Source organism: Zea mays, chromosome 3 (genome assembly GCF_902167145.1).
Source record: "Zea mays cultivar B73 chromosome 3, Zm-B73-REFERENCE-NAM-5.0, whole genome shotgun sequence".
Lineage (NCBI taxonomy): Eukaryota > Viridiplantae > Streptophyta > Magnoliopsida > Poales > Poaceae > Zea > Zea mays.
In genome coordinates this window covers 172,170,077-172,185,513 of record NC_050098.1, presented here as the reverse complement: position 1 = coordinate 172,185,513, position 15,437 = coordinate 172,170,077, and the positions used below count along the sequence as shown (strand labels likewise).

The following is a 15,437-nucleotide window of genomic DNA, read 5'->3' as shown; positions in this document are numbered from 1 at the left end:
AAGGGCTTCGTGTCCACCTGCATTTCCTGAAATTTCAATCGTCCTTCGTTAATGGTCGATTGAATCTGTCGACGGAATACATTACAATCATTAGTGGCATGAGAAAATGAGTTATGCCACTTGCAGTATGCACGACGTTTTAGCTCATCGGCGGATGGAACAATGTGATTTATTTTAATGTTGCCATTTTTGAGTATTTCATCAAATATTTTATCACATTTACCAACATTAAATGTAAACTTAACTTCCTCTTGCCGTTTCTGTTGAACCGGCTGCAAGGAAGAACAAGCCGAAAATTTGGCCTGCTTTGGCCAAACCATTTCAGCAGCATATACCTCTGTTGATTCGTCGTCCGAGCTACTTTGGTCGCACTCTACTATATGGACATTGTGACGAATGGTTTTGGCAGTCTCTTTGCTTCGGCTTTCACAAGCCAAAGCTCTCTGGTGTAATTATGCTAGCGTGAAAAATTGGATGCCTTCTAATCTTTCTTTTAAATAATATCTCAGTCCATTAAAGGCTAATCCTACTAGTTGTTTTTCTGCTTAGTGTATTTGGAAGCATCGGTTTCTTGTATCCCGGAACCTCCAGATGCATTCATTAACCGATTCGTCTTTCCCCTGTCGCAGGGCTACTAGTTCTACCAGATCTAATTCATAATCACCGGAAAAGAAGTGATCATGGAATTTTTGTTCTAACTCCCCCATGACAAAATAGAATTAGGAGGTAAAGTGGCGTACCATGCGAACGCGATTCATGTTAAAGACAATGAAAATAGAATTAGGAGCTATATGGTGCATTGCCATTTACCCTATATGGCTCATAGGATTGATCGTTCCTTTCCGGCCTCCTAGGCGGGGCCGGAAAGCTTTCCTTGGCTCGGGATTTTATATTAATGGGCTGATGCATCACATAGTGTGATGGGAAGTGTTGTTGGGACGGGTGATGATTCAGGTAACAATTCTCCTAAAAAAACTCATGCGCGGAGTGTCCGGACATGTACCCGGGCCGTCCGTGATTATATGCGGACGATCCGACTGGGTAGTTTAGATTCTGCGCAATACGATGTGGCTCGGGCACATGTGTTGGTAATTCATTAAAAATGGTCCTGGCCGTTGCTGACCCGGACGGTCCGCGCTCACGTGCGGACGGTCCGGGCATGTGTAGATCGGCTGATTTACTGCCGATTTGTGGTTGCTCAGGGTATGTGTCCATCGGCATCCCATAAAGGGGTTGTGACTGGTCGTGACAACCTATAACCGATGTATTACGCGTGTTACCCCCTAATTCAACCTCGTGCGAAGGAAAATTTGCAATACTAGATTTATCAAATGCACGTACTAGTCTCCTATAATCATTTTGCATACCCCCTATGATATTTTGCATTTGTTCTCGTTGTTCATCTACATAATTGTTAAGAGATTGTAGCTCGTTTGTATTACTTACATTGGAGATATCTGGTGTGGGTCGGAGCGAAGCCGGATCCGTCACCCGTTGTCGGACGACTTTATTGTTCCTGTCCACCTTGAAGTTGGCCAGGAACTTCGCCCTTGCCTCTTGAATCAGCTGCTCCTTATCCTCCTCAAACTGGAGCTGTTTGTCAGCTGGCAAGGTTTCCCAAATCATCTCTATAATGTTGTTGGGGGAGACTTCAGAACTATCCCTTGAACCGGCCATTGAGGGCCAATTTGATGTGTCTAGACGTGTTTTTCCTAGCGGAGTCGCCAAAAAATGTGTTGGTGCCTTTTTCGGGCGCCAATCACTACACAAGAACTGGCGACGGTGCTCTCTACATAGGGGCGGACGGTCCACGGCCAGGGGCCGGACGGTCCGCGACCTGGCGCAGGGCTAGGGTTTCCTGCCTGACGGCCGGACGGTCCGCGCCCTAGGGCCGAACGGTCCGCGCGTGTGCAGGGGCGGCGAAAGGTCGCCGGCGGCGCCTGGATCTCGCTCCCGGGAGGGACCCCGTCGGGGAGGAGAGATCCTATGAGTTGTCTAGGCTCGGGCAGATCGACCTAGACTCCTCTAATCGACATAGAGTTGAAGAGAAGCGGATAATTTGGAGATTGAGAGGCTAAACTATAACTAGACCAGAACTACTCCTAATTGTACAGAAAATAAATGCGAGATAAAAGTGTTATTGATTCGATTGATAATTCCAAATCGGCCGTATACCTCTGTATTTATAGAGGAGGGGGCTGGACCCTTTACAAACTAATTGCCCGAGCTAATTCCGCGAATCTAGCTAACAACCGTAGCACAAAACTCAGAACTCTAATCTGCTCTGCGCACGCGCGGACTGTCCGGCCCACAGGCGCGGACCGTCCGACGGTCTCAATTTGGTGTCCAACACATTCTTTCAATACAAATCATAACTGGAATGCAGAATTGATGTGTCGTCGCGCACATTTAAAAAAGTTACAAACCTCATCAAAAGTTTGAGTAGAAATGGAGACGGATTTGAACCTTCGTGCCCTGTCAGGTCAAAAAACTAGTGCCATCCATGCTTTGTTTTGTTTGAGCTGAAAGCAATGCCAAAATATACAGGAATCAGACAGCACCTGCAATATATGAGTCTGTGTTAGCTAACATCACTTAACAAAATGCCCGATTGTTCGCATGGAAGTATGTAACAGTTCACGAAACTTGACTTATTTGAGAGAAAAAACTTTATTATCGTTATTGTATACTCTAACATATCCCAAATCAATTTGTTTATTCCTTTACTTCACTTTCCCTCTCCGATTTCTTTCTAATCGCCAACCTTCTTAAAAAAATCAGGGTCACGTGACGTGGCTGCAGACCTGGTTAATTGCGGACGAGGCAACAAAGTGAGGCCCATTCATCAAGCCGGCCCTAGAATGGTTAAACCCTAGTAGAGAGAAAGGAAGAGAAGGGGGCGGAGAAGCACGTACGTCGTACATCGCCCACCGCCCTTTGCCTCGCCTCGCCTCGCCTCGCCTGCATATCTAACAGCCGGAGCCGGAGCCGGAGCCGGCGCCGACAATCGTTCCAACTGATATGGCTACGACGCCGCCAGGATTCACGGGCAACCTGAAGGTGAGTTATTGAAAGATCCCCGTCCGCCACCGCACGGTTCAGGCTCTTTGCCAGTTCCGGCGCACTGCTAGGGCGGCATCGACACATCAACACCACCCATGGCTACCATCCCTATCCCCAAGCGTCGTCGCAGGTCCCTGCCCGGGCGCGTTGCGTCTCCATCCCAGGGCTTCCGCCACTCGAGAAACTCTTTGCTACTGCGCCCCCATCCGCTCCCTTCAATCGGGGGCATGAATGATTTGCCGCCGAGCTGTGCTGATCCGGGGGCCCGACGTCTGTGGCACTCAGTCCTCCTATTTGCGCTTAGTAGTAGGTTCAGTTCTCTGCAGACAATAGCTGAAACACTACTGTACATGGATCTTGGGTTAATTTGACTGCGAATGTTATGATTTTATTCGGCATCAGTTGATTGGATTGATTGTAGCTTGAACCTTTGATCCTGATTATCCACCATTTTATCTCCCCTGGTTGTGAATAAACTGTTGGCATTTTTATCTCTCATAGGAGACTAATCACGATTAATCGATTAATCGTAACTACCAAGCTGGTGAGGAGTAACGACGTATCAGAGCTATCAGAAATCTGATTGTCTGATTAATCGACGATTAATCACGATTAATTGTGCGATTAAGTCGTGGACGACTAGCCTGTACTGCTTAAAAATTTAGGCCAATTTTGGCCCAGCGGCTCAGCCCAGGGGGTAAACCATCTGGTGCCTATACGCAACACGGCTGCCACCTGCCACACCGCCTAGGCTTTCACACGTGAAGGCACCCAGCCGCCACCTGCCAGCAGTCGTCGCTCGAGCTCTTTGCACTGAGGAACTCTAGCACGAGGCGCGCCATCGGTGATGGGATACAGCGGCAGCGTCCCCCTCCATCCCTGCGTGGTAGCGCCCTGCAGCTGCAGGTATAGCTCCTGGGCTCCATGCATCCACCTCTTGTCCCCAGTCCCCAAATCCCAATACCCATTCATCTCTGCTGGTGCTGGAGTGCTAGCCTGTGGGTGCTCGCCTGCTCGTTCTTCTGAATGTGCAGTCTGATCCATGTTGATGTCAAGTACTACTGTATTAGCACTTATGGTTTTTGATGTGCGCAGAAAGCACTTGCAGGTCTGAGAAGAATCAGTTTAGATGGGTTGCGATGGCGCGTATTTGATGCTAAGGGTCAGGTTAGGATTGTTTTTCTAGTTTGAGTTGCAAGGATGAACTTATTGTAAAAAGGATAGAGGCTGTGAGGTAATTTTCTATGTGATATAGGTGCTCGGGCGATTGGCTTCCCAAATAGCTGTTGTGCTTCAAGGCAAGGATAAACCTACCTATGCACCACATGTAGAAAATGGAGACATGTGCATTGTACTTAATGCAAAGGATATCAGTGTTACAGGAAGGAAAATGACAGATAAGATTTACTATTGGCATACAGGGTTAGTAAATCCCAGCAAAAGAAGTTGTCGATCACATTATTTTTGAGATTAACTTTTTCTTGTTATGCATTTATTGATTTATACCCAAATAGGTATGTTGGCCATTTGAAGGAAAGGAGGCTCAAGGACCAGATGGAGAAAGACCCAACTGAAGTGATTCGCAAAGCTGTGCTGCGCATGCTTCCCCGCAACAAACTGCGTGATGTAAGTGAAACTTTGTTTATCTTTCATTATGCATTCGAGCCTTAGACCCTGTTTTCAAGTCGTCGACTAGTTGACGACTAGTCGTCCGGTCGGTCCTGGGAGCTCGACTTGTGGGGCCGGCTTGACTTTTCTGGCAAGTCGGGCGACTTGTCAACGACTGGAATTTCTCAGTCGACTAGTCGTCGACTTGGTCTAGCAAGTCGGCCGACTTGTCCCCAGTTCGGCCCAAGCAGCCCAAAGGCCCATTACACAACTTAAACCCTAACCAAGGTTTTCAAGTCGGTAAGTCGAGTCGAGTCGACAAGGTACCGACTTGGTGACTAGTCGATAAGTCAGTCGACTAGTCGTCGACTTGCCAATATAGTGGCTGTTTTGCCTATATAATGGCTTCATATAGACAATATATCAATTATATATGAAGAAAGATGATGTTTTACCTCTTTTGAAGTCTGAAATTGAACGAAACTGAAATAAATAGCAAGTCTTACCTCATTTGAAGCCTCAAACTGAACGAAATCAGCCACATAAGTGATAAGTCATAACAGCCATATAGTTCAAATTGGAAAACAAATAGCAAGAAAATATAGTTCAAACTTGAAAGAAAATAAACTCCATTAGATAGCTAAGATGCTGCTGCAGCTAGATAGATACTAGATACCCGAAATATCTCCCAAATCAAGATCATCCATTGCATTTTCTTCACCACCAGCACCAGCTTGAGTTGGACTGTTATGTGGGGATTCACCAAAGTCATCCACTTCTTCATCATCATTAGGCATATACTCTTCATCATCTTGTTCATTGCCCTCGTTGCCTTACTCTTCCTCTTCCATAACTCTCTCCACCTGTGTAGCAGCAGCTTGACAACGCCTTGAATAAACAGACTCATATCGGGCTCTTCTTGGGAAGTTGCGACCTTGAAGTGAACTAGAAGCACCGGTTGCATCATCCACATGAGCCCATGGAAGATCATCCCCTTCTCTAACTGTTTCATTTTGATTGTCCACCCACTCATTGCCCTATTGGAAATCCTCTAAAATTAAAGGGTTACCAATATTTCCCTCCTCACGCAATCTTTGGAACCTAGCTGCCATTTTTCTATTGTATTGGATATAAACCAAATTGTTTAACCTTTGGTGCTCCAACCTGTTCCTTTTTTTTGGTATGCATCTATGTGTTAAATAATGAATCAGTGGTGGTGTCCTAAAATCAATTAAAAAGATATAAACTGAAATGACAATTTTTTACTTACAAATTCAAAAGTGCTCCAATTGCGCTCACATCCGGAAGCGGAACAACAAAGGCTAACGATGCGCTTTGCAAAGCATTGAATCTCAAATGCAAGGCCACCATATGCATCCCACCAACGAACTAAAAAAAGAGAGAAGTTGAATTATTGTTGCTAACCATACAAAACTTAAATGATTAATGAGGTAATGGAACTTATTGGGGCTCTTTTTTTGTTGTTCTCTAATTGCTAATGGCGATGAGAAGGCAGGGCCAGCCATATTCATATACACATCAGCTTGTTTACTGATTATAGCTTGAAGGTCATAATCTTCAACCATCTTCCATAGCGCCTCATTGAATGCTGTCCTCAGCTTACCAACCTCCCGTTTTTGTTGGATCATTTTTTTGAAGTTCAAAGAACTTATTTGGATTTAAAAACAATGCAGCCCCATACAACTTCACCCCCATTTGATCTTGCCACCTCCGATTAATAATGGCAAGCAACTTCCTCTTCATTGCCTCTCTACCTTCAAAATCAGAAGTGATCTTTGCTTTTGCCATATCCATGGCAGCGGCAACCTCTGGCATGGCTGGCTTTTCATCACCATCAACAATTCGCAACACAATGAGGAGTGGTTGTGACACACGAATACAATCTTGGACTGAGTTCCAAAAGTTTGTAGAAAGAAGTATCTCTGTGACCTTCTTTCCTGCTTCTGTGCTTGATAGCTTGGACCTAGTCCAATCATCACTAACAAAGAGGCATCTCAAAGCTTGCTTATGTTTATATATGGACTGGAGAGTAAGGAAAGATGTAGCAAATCTTGTAACTGCAGGTCTCACTAAATCACCCCCTATCTTCTCCCTCGTGGCATCAAGAAGCTTGCCATGCCTATATATGAAGGCTGTCACTTGACGAGCATGGGAAATGCATTTCTTGAACTCCAATTTTCCCAATGTCTTCAAGCATGAGGTCCAAACAGTGAGCAGCACATGGAGTCCAAAACAAGTGAGGGATTTTTCTTTCTAAAAGTCTTCTGGCAGCCTTGAAGTTAGCCCCATTATCTGTAACAATCTGCACTACCTTGTCTCTACCAATGACATCAATTCTTTTCTCCAGTAGTGCAGCTAACATTTGAGCATCTGCTGTCTCACTTGAGGCATTGACAGACTCCAAGAAAAATGTGCCAGCTGGACTATTGACAAGGAAATTGATCAAGTGTCGACCCCTCCTATCTGTCCAACCATCAGACATAAGTGTGCAACCAAATTCAGTCCAAGCCAACTCATGAGTTTTTTTATCCTATCTACACTCTTCTTTGCCTTCTCAAGCAATGACACCATAACATCATGATATGAGGGTTTCACATACCCAGGACCATATTGCCCAACCGCTGAACCGCCTCAAGCATGATCTCAAAGGCACTTGAGTTGATGACATTAAGTGGTAAGCCACTCTCATAAATAAAATCAGCAACATACATATCTATTCTTTCCTTCTTCTCCTTACTCTTTTGCTGCAATGTAGTTTGAGTGTTGCCCTTGCAATGCCTCTCGCGAACCACATCTTCAGGTGCTTTGCGAAACATGGATGCAATTGACATAGAAGACTTCGACGCGTGTTGATTGTTTTGGCTTGCTTCAGCTGAGAGCCTTCTCTTTTGGGCTGTTCCGGAACTGGGCTGAACAATTGAATGGGATGCTCTAATTTCCCCTTCTCCAAGTACTTCAACTTCATCATCTTTATCACCATCTTTATCATCATCCAAGTCCAATAGGCTTCTGTCTAGCATTCTTCTTCAAATAATCACTCATCTCTTTGCTAATTGTCGATGTTGTTTTCGGACACTTAGCAACATCACCATGACCACCAACAAGGTGCTGCTTCAACCTTCTAACACCTGCATGAACGATTTTGCCACAAAGTATGCACTTCACCACATCTTTTTTGTTCAAATCCGGCCAATAACAATAATTACATGCTGGATCCTTCGATTTTGCCTTTCTTTTAGGATCTTTAGCTGGATCGTATGGCTACTGGCTTCCTGACTCCCCTTGTGGTCGATTTGCAAATGTATCTTCCATCTCTGTGCTGCAACTCTGTGCTGCAGAGGAGGGGCGGTGGCTCTGCAGCAGGGGGAGACCGGCTGCTGTTGCAGAGGAGGGGCGGCGGCTCTGCAGCAGGGACGACCGACAGCTGCTAGAGAGAGGAGGGGCGACGGCTCTGTGCTGCCAGGAGGGCGACCGACGACTTCAGGTAAGTTAGGGTTTAGGTTTTTTAATGGGCCTCTGGTTGGGGCGAACTGGGACAAGTCAGCCGACTTTCTAGCCCAAGTCGACGATTAGTTGACTTATATTTTTCAGTCGTCGCCAAGTCGGGCGACTTACGAGAAAAGTCGAGTCGGACCTCCAAGTCGGTCTCTCAAGACCGCCTGGACGACTAGTCGCCGACTAGTCGACGACTTGAAAACAGGGACCCTAACCTAACCCCCAGCACCTAAAGTCGCCCCTCATCTGCATAGAGCCGGCCGCCCCTCCTCTCACGCGAGTCGGCCACCCCTCACGCCGCCGGTCGCCCCTCCTCTGCACGCCGCCGACCGCCTCTGTAGTCTGCACGGTCCCTCCTTTGCACACCTCTCTAAGGCCGCCCCTCAAGCTCTGGTGACTAGTGACTTGGTGAGTCCTGCTCCCCCTCTCTCGCCCTCTCATCAATCTACAGGAGGCCTTGAAGAGATGGAAGATGCATTTGCAGATCGACCAGAAGGGGAGTCAGGAAGCCAGCAGCCATACGATCCAGCTAAAGATCCTAAGAGAAAGGCAAAATCGAAGGATCCAGCATGGAACTATTGTTATTGGCCGGATTTGAACAAAAAAAGATGTGGTGAAGTGCATCCTTTGTGGCAAAATTGTTCATGCAGGTGTTAGAAGGTTGAAGCAGCACCTTGTTGGTGGTCATGGTGATGTTGCTAAGTGCCCGAAGACAACATCGGCAATCAGCAAAGAGATGAGTGATTATTTGAAGAAGAATGCTAGACAGAAGCCTATTGACTTGGATGATGATAAAGATAGTGATAAAGATGAGGGAGTTAAAGTACTTGGAGAAGGGGAAAGTAGAGCATCCCATTCAGTTGTTCAACCCAGTTCCGGAACCGTCCAAAAGAGAAGGCTCTCAGCTAAAGCAAGCCAAAACAATCAACACGCGTCGAAGTCTTCTAAGTCAATTGCATCCTGCTTCGCAAAGCACCTGAAGATGTGGTTCGTGAGAGGCATTGCAAGGGCAACACTCAAATTACATTGCAGCGAAAGAGCAAGGAGGAGAAGAAAAGAACAGATATGTATGTTGCTGATTTATTTATGAGTGTGGTTACCACTTAATGTGGTCAACTCAAGGGCCTTTGAGATCATACTTGAGGCGGTTGGCCAATATGGTCCTGGGTATGTGAAACTTTCATATCATGATGTTAGGGTGCCATTGCTTGAGAAGGCAAAGAAGAGTGTGGATAAGATAAAAAAAGACTCATGAGTTGGCTTGGACTGAATTTGGTTGCACACTTATGTCTGATGGTTGGACAGATAGGAGGGGTCGGCACTTGATCAATTTCCTTGTCAATAGTCTAGCTAGCACATTTTTCTTGGAGTCTGTCAATGACTCAAGTGAGACAGCAGATGCTCAGATGTTAGCTGCACTACTGGACAAAAGGATTGATGTCTTTGGTAGAGACAAGGTAGTGCAGATTGTTACAGATAATGGGGCTAACTTCAAGGCTGCCGGAAGACTTTTAGAAAGAAAGATCCCTCACTTGTTTTGGCCTCCATGTGCTGCTCACTGTTTGGACCTCATGCTAGAGGACATTGGGAAAATTGGAGAGTTCAAGAAATACATTTCCCATGCTTGCCAAATGCTTGCCAAGTGACAACCTTCATATGTAGGCATGTCAAGCTTCTTGATGCCACGAGGGAGAAGATAGGGGGTGATTTAGTTAGACCTGCAGTTACAAGATTTGCTACATCTTTCCTTACTCTCCAGTCAATATATAAGCATAAGCAAGCTTTGAGATGTCTCTTTGTTAGTGATGATTGGACTAGGTCCAAGCTATCAAGCACAGAAGCAGGAAAGATCACATAGATATATCTTTCTACAAACTTTTGGAACTCAGTCCAAGATTGTATTCGTGCATCACAACCAGTCAACCACTGCTCATTGTGTTGCAAAATGTTGATGGTGATGAAAAGCCAGCCATGCCAGAGGTTGCCGCTGCCATGGATATGGCAAAAGCAAAGATCACTTCGGGTTTTGAAGGTAGAGAGGCAACGAAGAGGAAGTTGCTTGTCATTATTAATCGGAGGTGGCAAGATCAAATGGAGGTGAAGTGAGGAGGCGGAGAGAGATGAAGACGGAGCCCAAGTGAGAGGCGGGGAGGGCACCAGTCAGAGCCAAATTGACTATGTGGTATAGAGTTTCTAGAGCGCAGGATAGTTGGATGAGGGACACACTATGCACTTTTTAAATAGGAGAGGTTAACTGTTACTATGACAGTTATGTTAGAGAAGACAGACTAGTCACTTGTCTTGAACTTGTTTTATTATTGCTCACTGTGCCATGAGAAAACATACTCTGTATAAGGCCCCGTTTCAATCTCACGGGATAAACTTTAGCTTCCGGCTAAACTTTAGCTATATGAATTGAAGTGCTAAAGTTTAGTTTCAATTATCACCATTAGCTCTCATGTTTAGATTATAAATGGCTAAAAGTGGCTAAAAAAAAGCTGCTAAAGTTTATCTCACGGGATTGAAACGGGGCCTAAGCTTAGTTATCTTTATTTGTTGCTCCTTTGCATTGTAGACTTAGCCAATCTGCTTAACGATCTGTCAAAATTTGTTAATGCCATGTTGTGAATAACTTTTTGTAGCATATCATTATCTGATCATATTTCCCTTGGTAGTTGGTACTGTTACACGTGACTGAGATGCTATATTAATTTGCAATATTGTGTTTGTGTATTGATGACCTGTATATTTCATAACACTGTATGGACCTAGGTTTCATAACATCTTATTGTATCATGGTCGAGGAATCATGCCTTTTGCTGGTCACGTTAAAATGTGCTTGGTGTTTGACATATACTGCTCTGGTCCTCCAGGATAGGGATCGCAAGCTGAGGATATTTTCTGGAAACGAACATCCATTCCATGACCGCCCTCTGGAACCTTTTGTGATGCCGCCACGGCAAGTACGCGAGATGCGCCCCCGTGCAAGGCGTGCAATGATAAGGGCTCAGAAAAAACAGCAGGCAAACAGAGCCAAAGAGGAGGAAGATGCTAAGAATGCCGCAGCGGAGGTCACTGCATAGGCTCCTGATGTGGATTTGCATGCTGCCAATTTTTTTGCTTGGTAGCATTTCGAGTGGAATAGGCACTAAAAGCTGGGAATGTGCCAACTTCGTTCTGAATTTATTTTGTATTCTATTACAATTTGTAACTGGAACCCTGCCTGTCACAGCTGCTTGAAGGTTAGAAAGTTGAAATATCACTTTTGCATCATATTAAGTAAGCTGAAATAAGCTATCCGATTATTTCAGCTTATTTGTGGCTTTAAAGTAATATTTTACCTTTCTACTCTTTTACCATAATTCAACTTATATAATCTAGGAGGAAACAAACATAACCTAAGACCCTCTGAATTGTTGAACTCCTGATCTCAAGATGGCACAAGTCAGGAACCGTACAATGCAACAAATCATTACCTGCCGAAGGGAAATATCCAAATAAGCTATACTATGGTGTAAGCTTATTAATTTACACTGACATTAATATGTGGAATGAAGCATTTTTCTTGAGCTATGGGATGAAGAGTCATCAGATTGGTTGTTAGAGCAACTCCAAAAGGCCCTCTAAAATTTCGTCCTCAAAACTATGTATTGGGGGTTTCTACTAAAAAAATTCTTTCCCCAAAATACTATCTTCCCACAATAGATTCTTTCCCCAAAATACTATCCCCAAATACTATCTCCCTAAAATTCCCATGACCTGTGCCTCACCACACCGGTACTCGACGGTAGATATGTCAACGTATCTACGTAAGTACTCTCAATACCGGAAGATAGTGCGCACGCTTGGGCTAGAGTACCTCCCTGCCGATGGGCCGCTCGACAGTTCTCGTACGTAGAGCTGAAGCAGGTGACCAAGGACTTCTCCAACATATATGGCGAACGTACTGAGGAGAGCGGAGAGAACGATTCCGTCTTCTGAACAGCAGCAACTCGTGGTGAAGAACCAACAGCGGAGAAGAACACACTCGCGTGTGGATTGGGGAGGTATCACTCACACATAAATATGCGGGAGAAGAGGAGACAGATGCAGGACGCGAAACTTTTGGAACATGGATAAAGAAACTGTTGAAGCAAGAGAAACCAGATTTCTGTTCTAACTAGGTGTGTGTCCATGCGTTGCAACGAGAACATATAATACCATTGATAACTTATGTACGTTGAGGATGAACATCGACACATATCTGACCGGATCTTCTTCTTCCTTGGAGATCTGGAGAAAAGCCTGTTCGAAAGCCAAACATGTTAAGACTTGATCATGTGCTGCTCTTGTGTCTCTGATCATCATCAGCACACTGTTCGACGCTTGTATGAGTCTTGTTAATTTGCATGCCTTGTGCATAGTCTCTCAACCATCAATTCACTATGGTATACAGAATCCATGTGACAGACATTATCAAATTCACATAAATTATTTTAAAGAGTCAATATAGAGTTTTATATGATAGAGAAATACATGTGGATTAAAAAATGCTAAACAAAAGATCTAAAATATAACAGTTCGATCAAGTTGCATAACATGTACAATTTTTTCAACTGCTTCTGCATTTGGAAGTCTACCTTTCTATGTTATCTTTGCTATTTCTGACTTAATAGAATCCAAATAGTATTGAACACTAAGAAAAATACAAAATAAGATGGAGTTGTGTTGACTGAAAAACATATGTATGTAGCATTTGGAATAAAAAAAATACACTTTAAGTATTCAAGTACCAGATAATGCCAGACACGGGATTAATGCCACAGAGCAAAGTACAAAATCCATGACGAGATATTTCATAATAGATTTAAAAAAGGAAGGCTTTTGCTTAAAATATGAGGCCTTAATCTCAAAATGTGTATCTGTGATATTGAACGGGTCACCACCAATGCCTACACAAGTTGACTGCCCCAAACCTACAACTGTTATTTGAAACACTCGTCAACAGAAATCAGACATGCATTAACCAAACATAGTCAGGTGCTCGTGCGTTGCCATGACTCACAAATTATTAATCTTTATTTTTGCATAATTTTAGATTTTTTACCGTTTAAATGTGGGAGGGGAGAGAGAGGTGAATGGGATAGTAGAGATAAGATATATAAGAAATAGGGATCTGCACCAAGAACATAAACACAAATTAATTAGCATATTCTTGCCCCCTCAAGTTAAAATCATGCATCAATAGTACGACAACAATACAAATCTAGTGTGCATACTACAGAACAAGAATGTAGGCATTACCTCAATTAAAAAAGTAATGTGCTAGTATTAGTAGTACCTTCTAGGGTTGAGTCTTCCTTAACACCCTTGTATGCCCAGTGGCATGATGCAATGATGTTCTCAGACGCATATCTTTAAGCAATGTATGTGTCTCTGCTTTGTCATACAAATTAAAAACTATCAAAAAGTAATTATATAAAATTGTAATAGATATAGATACATAGATATTATCTTTAAGCAGTGTACATATGTAGATACTATCATGAATTCAAATATACTATGAAAGGATGAATGAATTCACATCCAATAAAATCAATATCAACAACATACGTAAAAAAACTATCAAAAAACATCTCAACACGATAAACATCATGCGTTGGACATTACATTCTCCACAGAGAGGAGAAAAACCCCAACTGAAAAAACGAGTCTGTTTATACACATCAGCATACGTCTCTTGTGATCTAACAGCCCTGCGGGTGCTCCAAAAACCTGACAAAAACTTAGATCCAACGAAGCACACAGGGTCTGTCAAAAATCTGGAGGAAAAAAGGCACTTCCGCATCGCCAAGGTCGCCTTTCCAAACTTCAACATGGTCCAAACGATGGTAGGAAACTAAAGATCATATACTGGTGTAACACCAGTGAAAAACAATACAGTGAAAGCAAACGTGCCATATTTTCGTTTGCCAAACTCTCCCTTCAGATCCTTCTTTTGGTGAGGATGATCTTAGGGTTTGGGAGATGAAGGTGGCTGTTGTCAACTGTTGTGTCCATTTCTTTAGACAAACTTGGATGAGGCTGTACCTGAGAGACAGAGTTCCAAATAACATCAGAAGTTTAAAAAGTTAAAACACATATCATACTAAAAAGGGCAATCTGTAGAAGAAATGATCCGGCCTTGGCACACTCACTCATGATGAGGTGTGTGTCAATCTGTAGAAGGGCAATGTGTAGAAGAAATTACGAGGTGTGGGTGTCACAACGAGAAGCTACCAGTGCATCTAACCTCGTAGATGCGGAGCAAACTGGCAATCAACATCGATATTGCAAGAACAACAAACTTCTGCCCAATACATGCTCGACTTCCAGAACCAAATGGAAGAAATGATTCGGCCTTGGTACACTCACTGAAAATATTTATCGTAGTTGATCCTTTAGGTGCTCCTAATATTTCTGCGGTAAGGAAACAAAGCAAGAGATTAATCACCAAGAATCTTGCAAAAAGGCAAGAGAATGGTAAAGGCCCGACGACGGGGACGCGTGCGCGTGCCTGCACGTCTCCTGCAACCGCACCGGCCGCGTCGACAACCTCGACCTCAAGAACGCCGGCCCGGCGGGGACGCTCCCACCGTCGCTCCCCTCGCTCGCGGCGTTGCGCGACCTCAGCCTCTAGGGGATCAGCCTCTCTAGCGCGCTCCCGTCCTTTCGGGGCATGGCGTCCCTCCAGCGCGCCTTCCTCAACGACAACGACTTCGACGCCATCCCGCCCGACTTCTTCGACGGCCTCGCCGACCTGCTCGAGATCTTGCTCGCCAACAACCCGCGCCTCAACGACCTGCCCGTGGGGGGAGAGCGTTGGGGATCGCAAGCGGGACTGGGTAGCGCCGGGCGGAGGCTGCACCGTGAGGATCCTTGGGAGGTGGTGTCGAGGGCGCGGCGGTGAAAATGGCGAAGGCGCGACAATCCTGGGAGGTGGAGGCGCGATGCGAAAATCCTGGCGTTCGCGGGCGGGCGGGCGGGCAGGGTAGGGAGGGGGGCAGTCTACACTCCTCTCTTAATAGTTAGTAGAGATATCGATTTTGGGGTAGGTTTAAGGCTTTTTTTTTTTGAGTTGCTCTTATGCTTGCTGAACGTCCAAACTGAAAAATACTTGTTCTCGTATTCTGATATCCTTCAAAAATTACTAGCAAGAAAAAATATTTCGGCCAATAAAAGGTTATATAGTGGCCCAATAGAATAGAAATAGTTAGGCCCAGCCCAGAAGG

At 44.6% G+C, this 15,437-nt stretch overlaps 1 protein-coding gene across 1 annotated transcript; it reads left to right on the top strand.

Moving 5' to 3' along the window:
* The first annotated feature begins 2,840 nt into the window (after positions 1–2,840).
* On the top strand, positions 2,841–11,477 carry LOC100284119 (50S ribosomal protein L13, mitochondrial-like). Its single transcript, NM_001374376.1, has 5 exons — positions 2,841–3,060; positions 4,159–4,230; positions 4,319–4,485; positions 4,578–4,689; positions 11,061–11,477. The coding sequence occupies exons 1-5, from the start codon at positions 3,022–3,024 to the stop codon at positions 11,268–11,270; spliced, it is 600 nt and encodes a 199-aa protein (NP_001361305.1). The 5' UTR covers positions 2,841–3,021; the 3' UTR covers positions 11,271–11,477.
* Positions 11,478–15,437: the final 3,960 nt, after the last annotated feature.

Excerpts from the sequence above, each read along its gene's own strand:
- LOC100284119 (NM_001374376.1), top strand. The coding sequence starts at position 3,022 with ATGGCTACGACGCCGCCAGGATTCACGGGCAACCTGAAG. Across the intron at positions 3,061-4,158 it reads GATTCACGGGCAACCTGAAG|AAAGCACTTGCAGGTCTGAG; the intron begins GTGAGTTATTGA and ends TGATGTGCGCAG. Across the intron at positions 4,690-11,060 it reads CCCGCAACAAACTGCGTGAT|GATAGGGATCGCAAGCTGAG; the intron begins GTAAGTGAAACT and ends CTGGTCCTCCAG.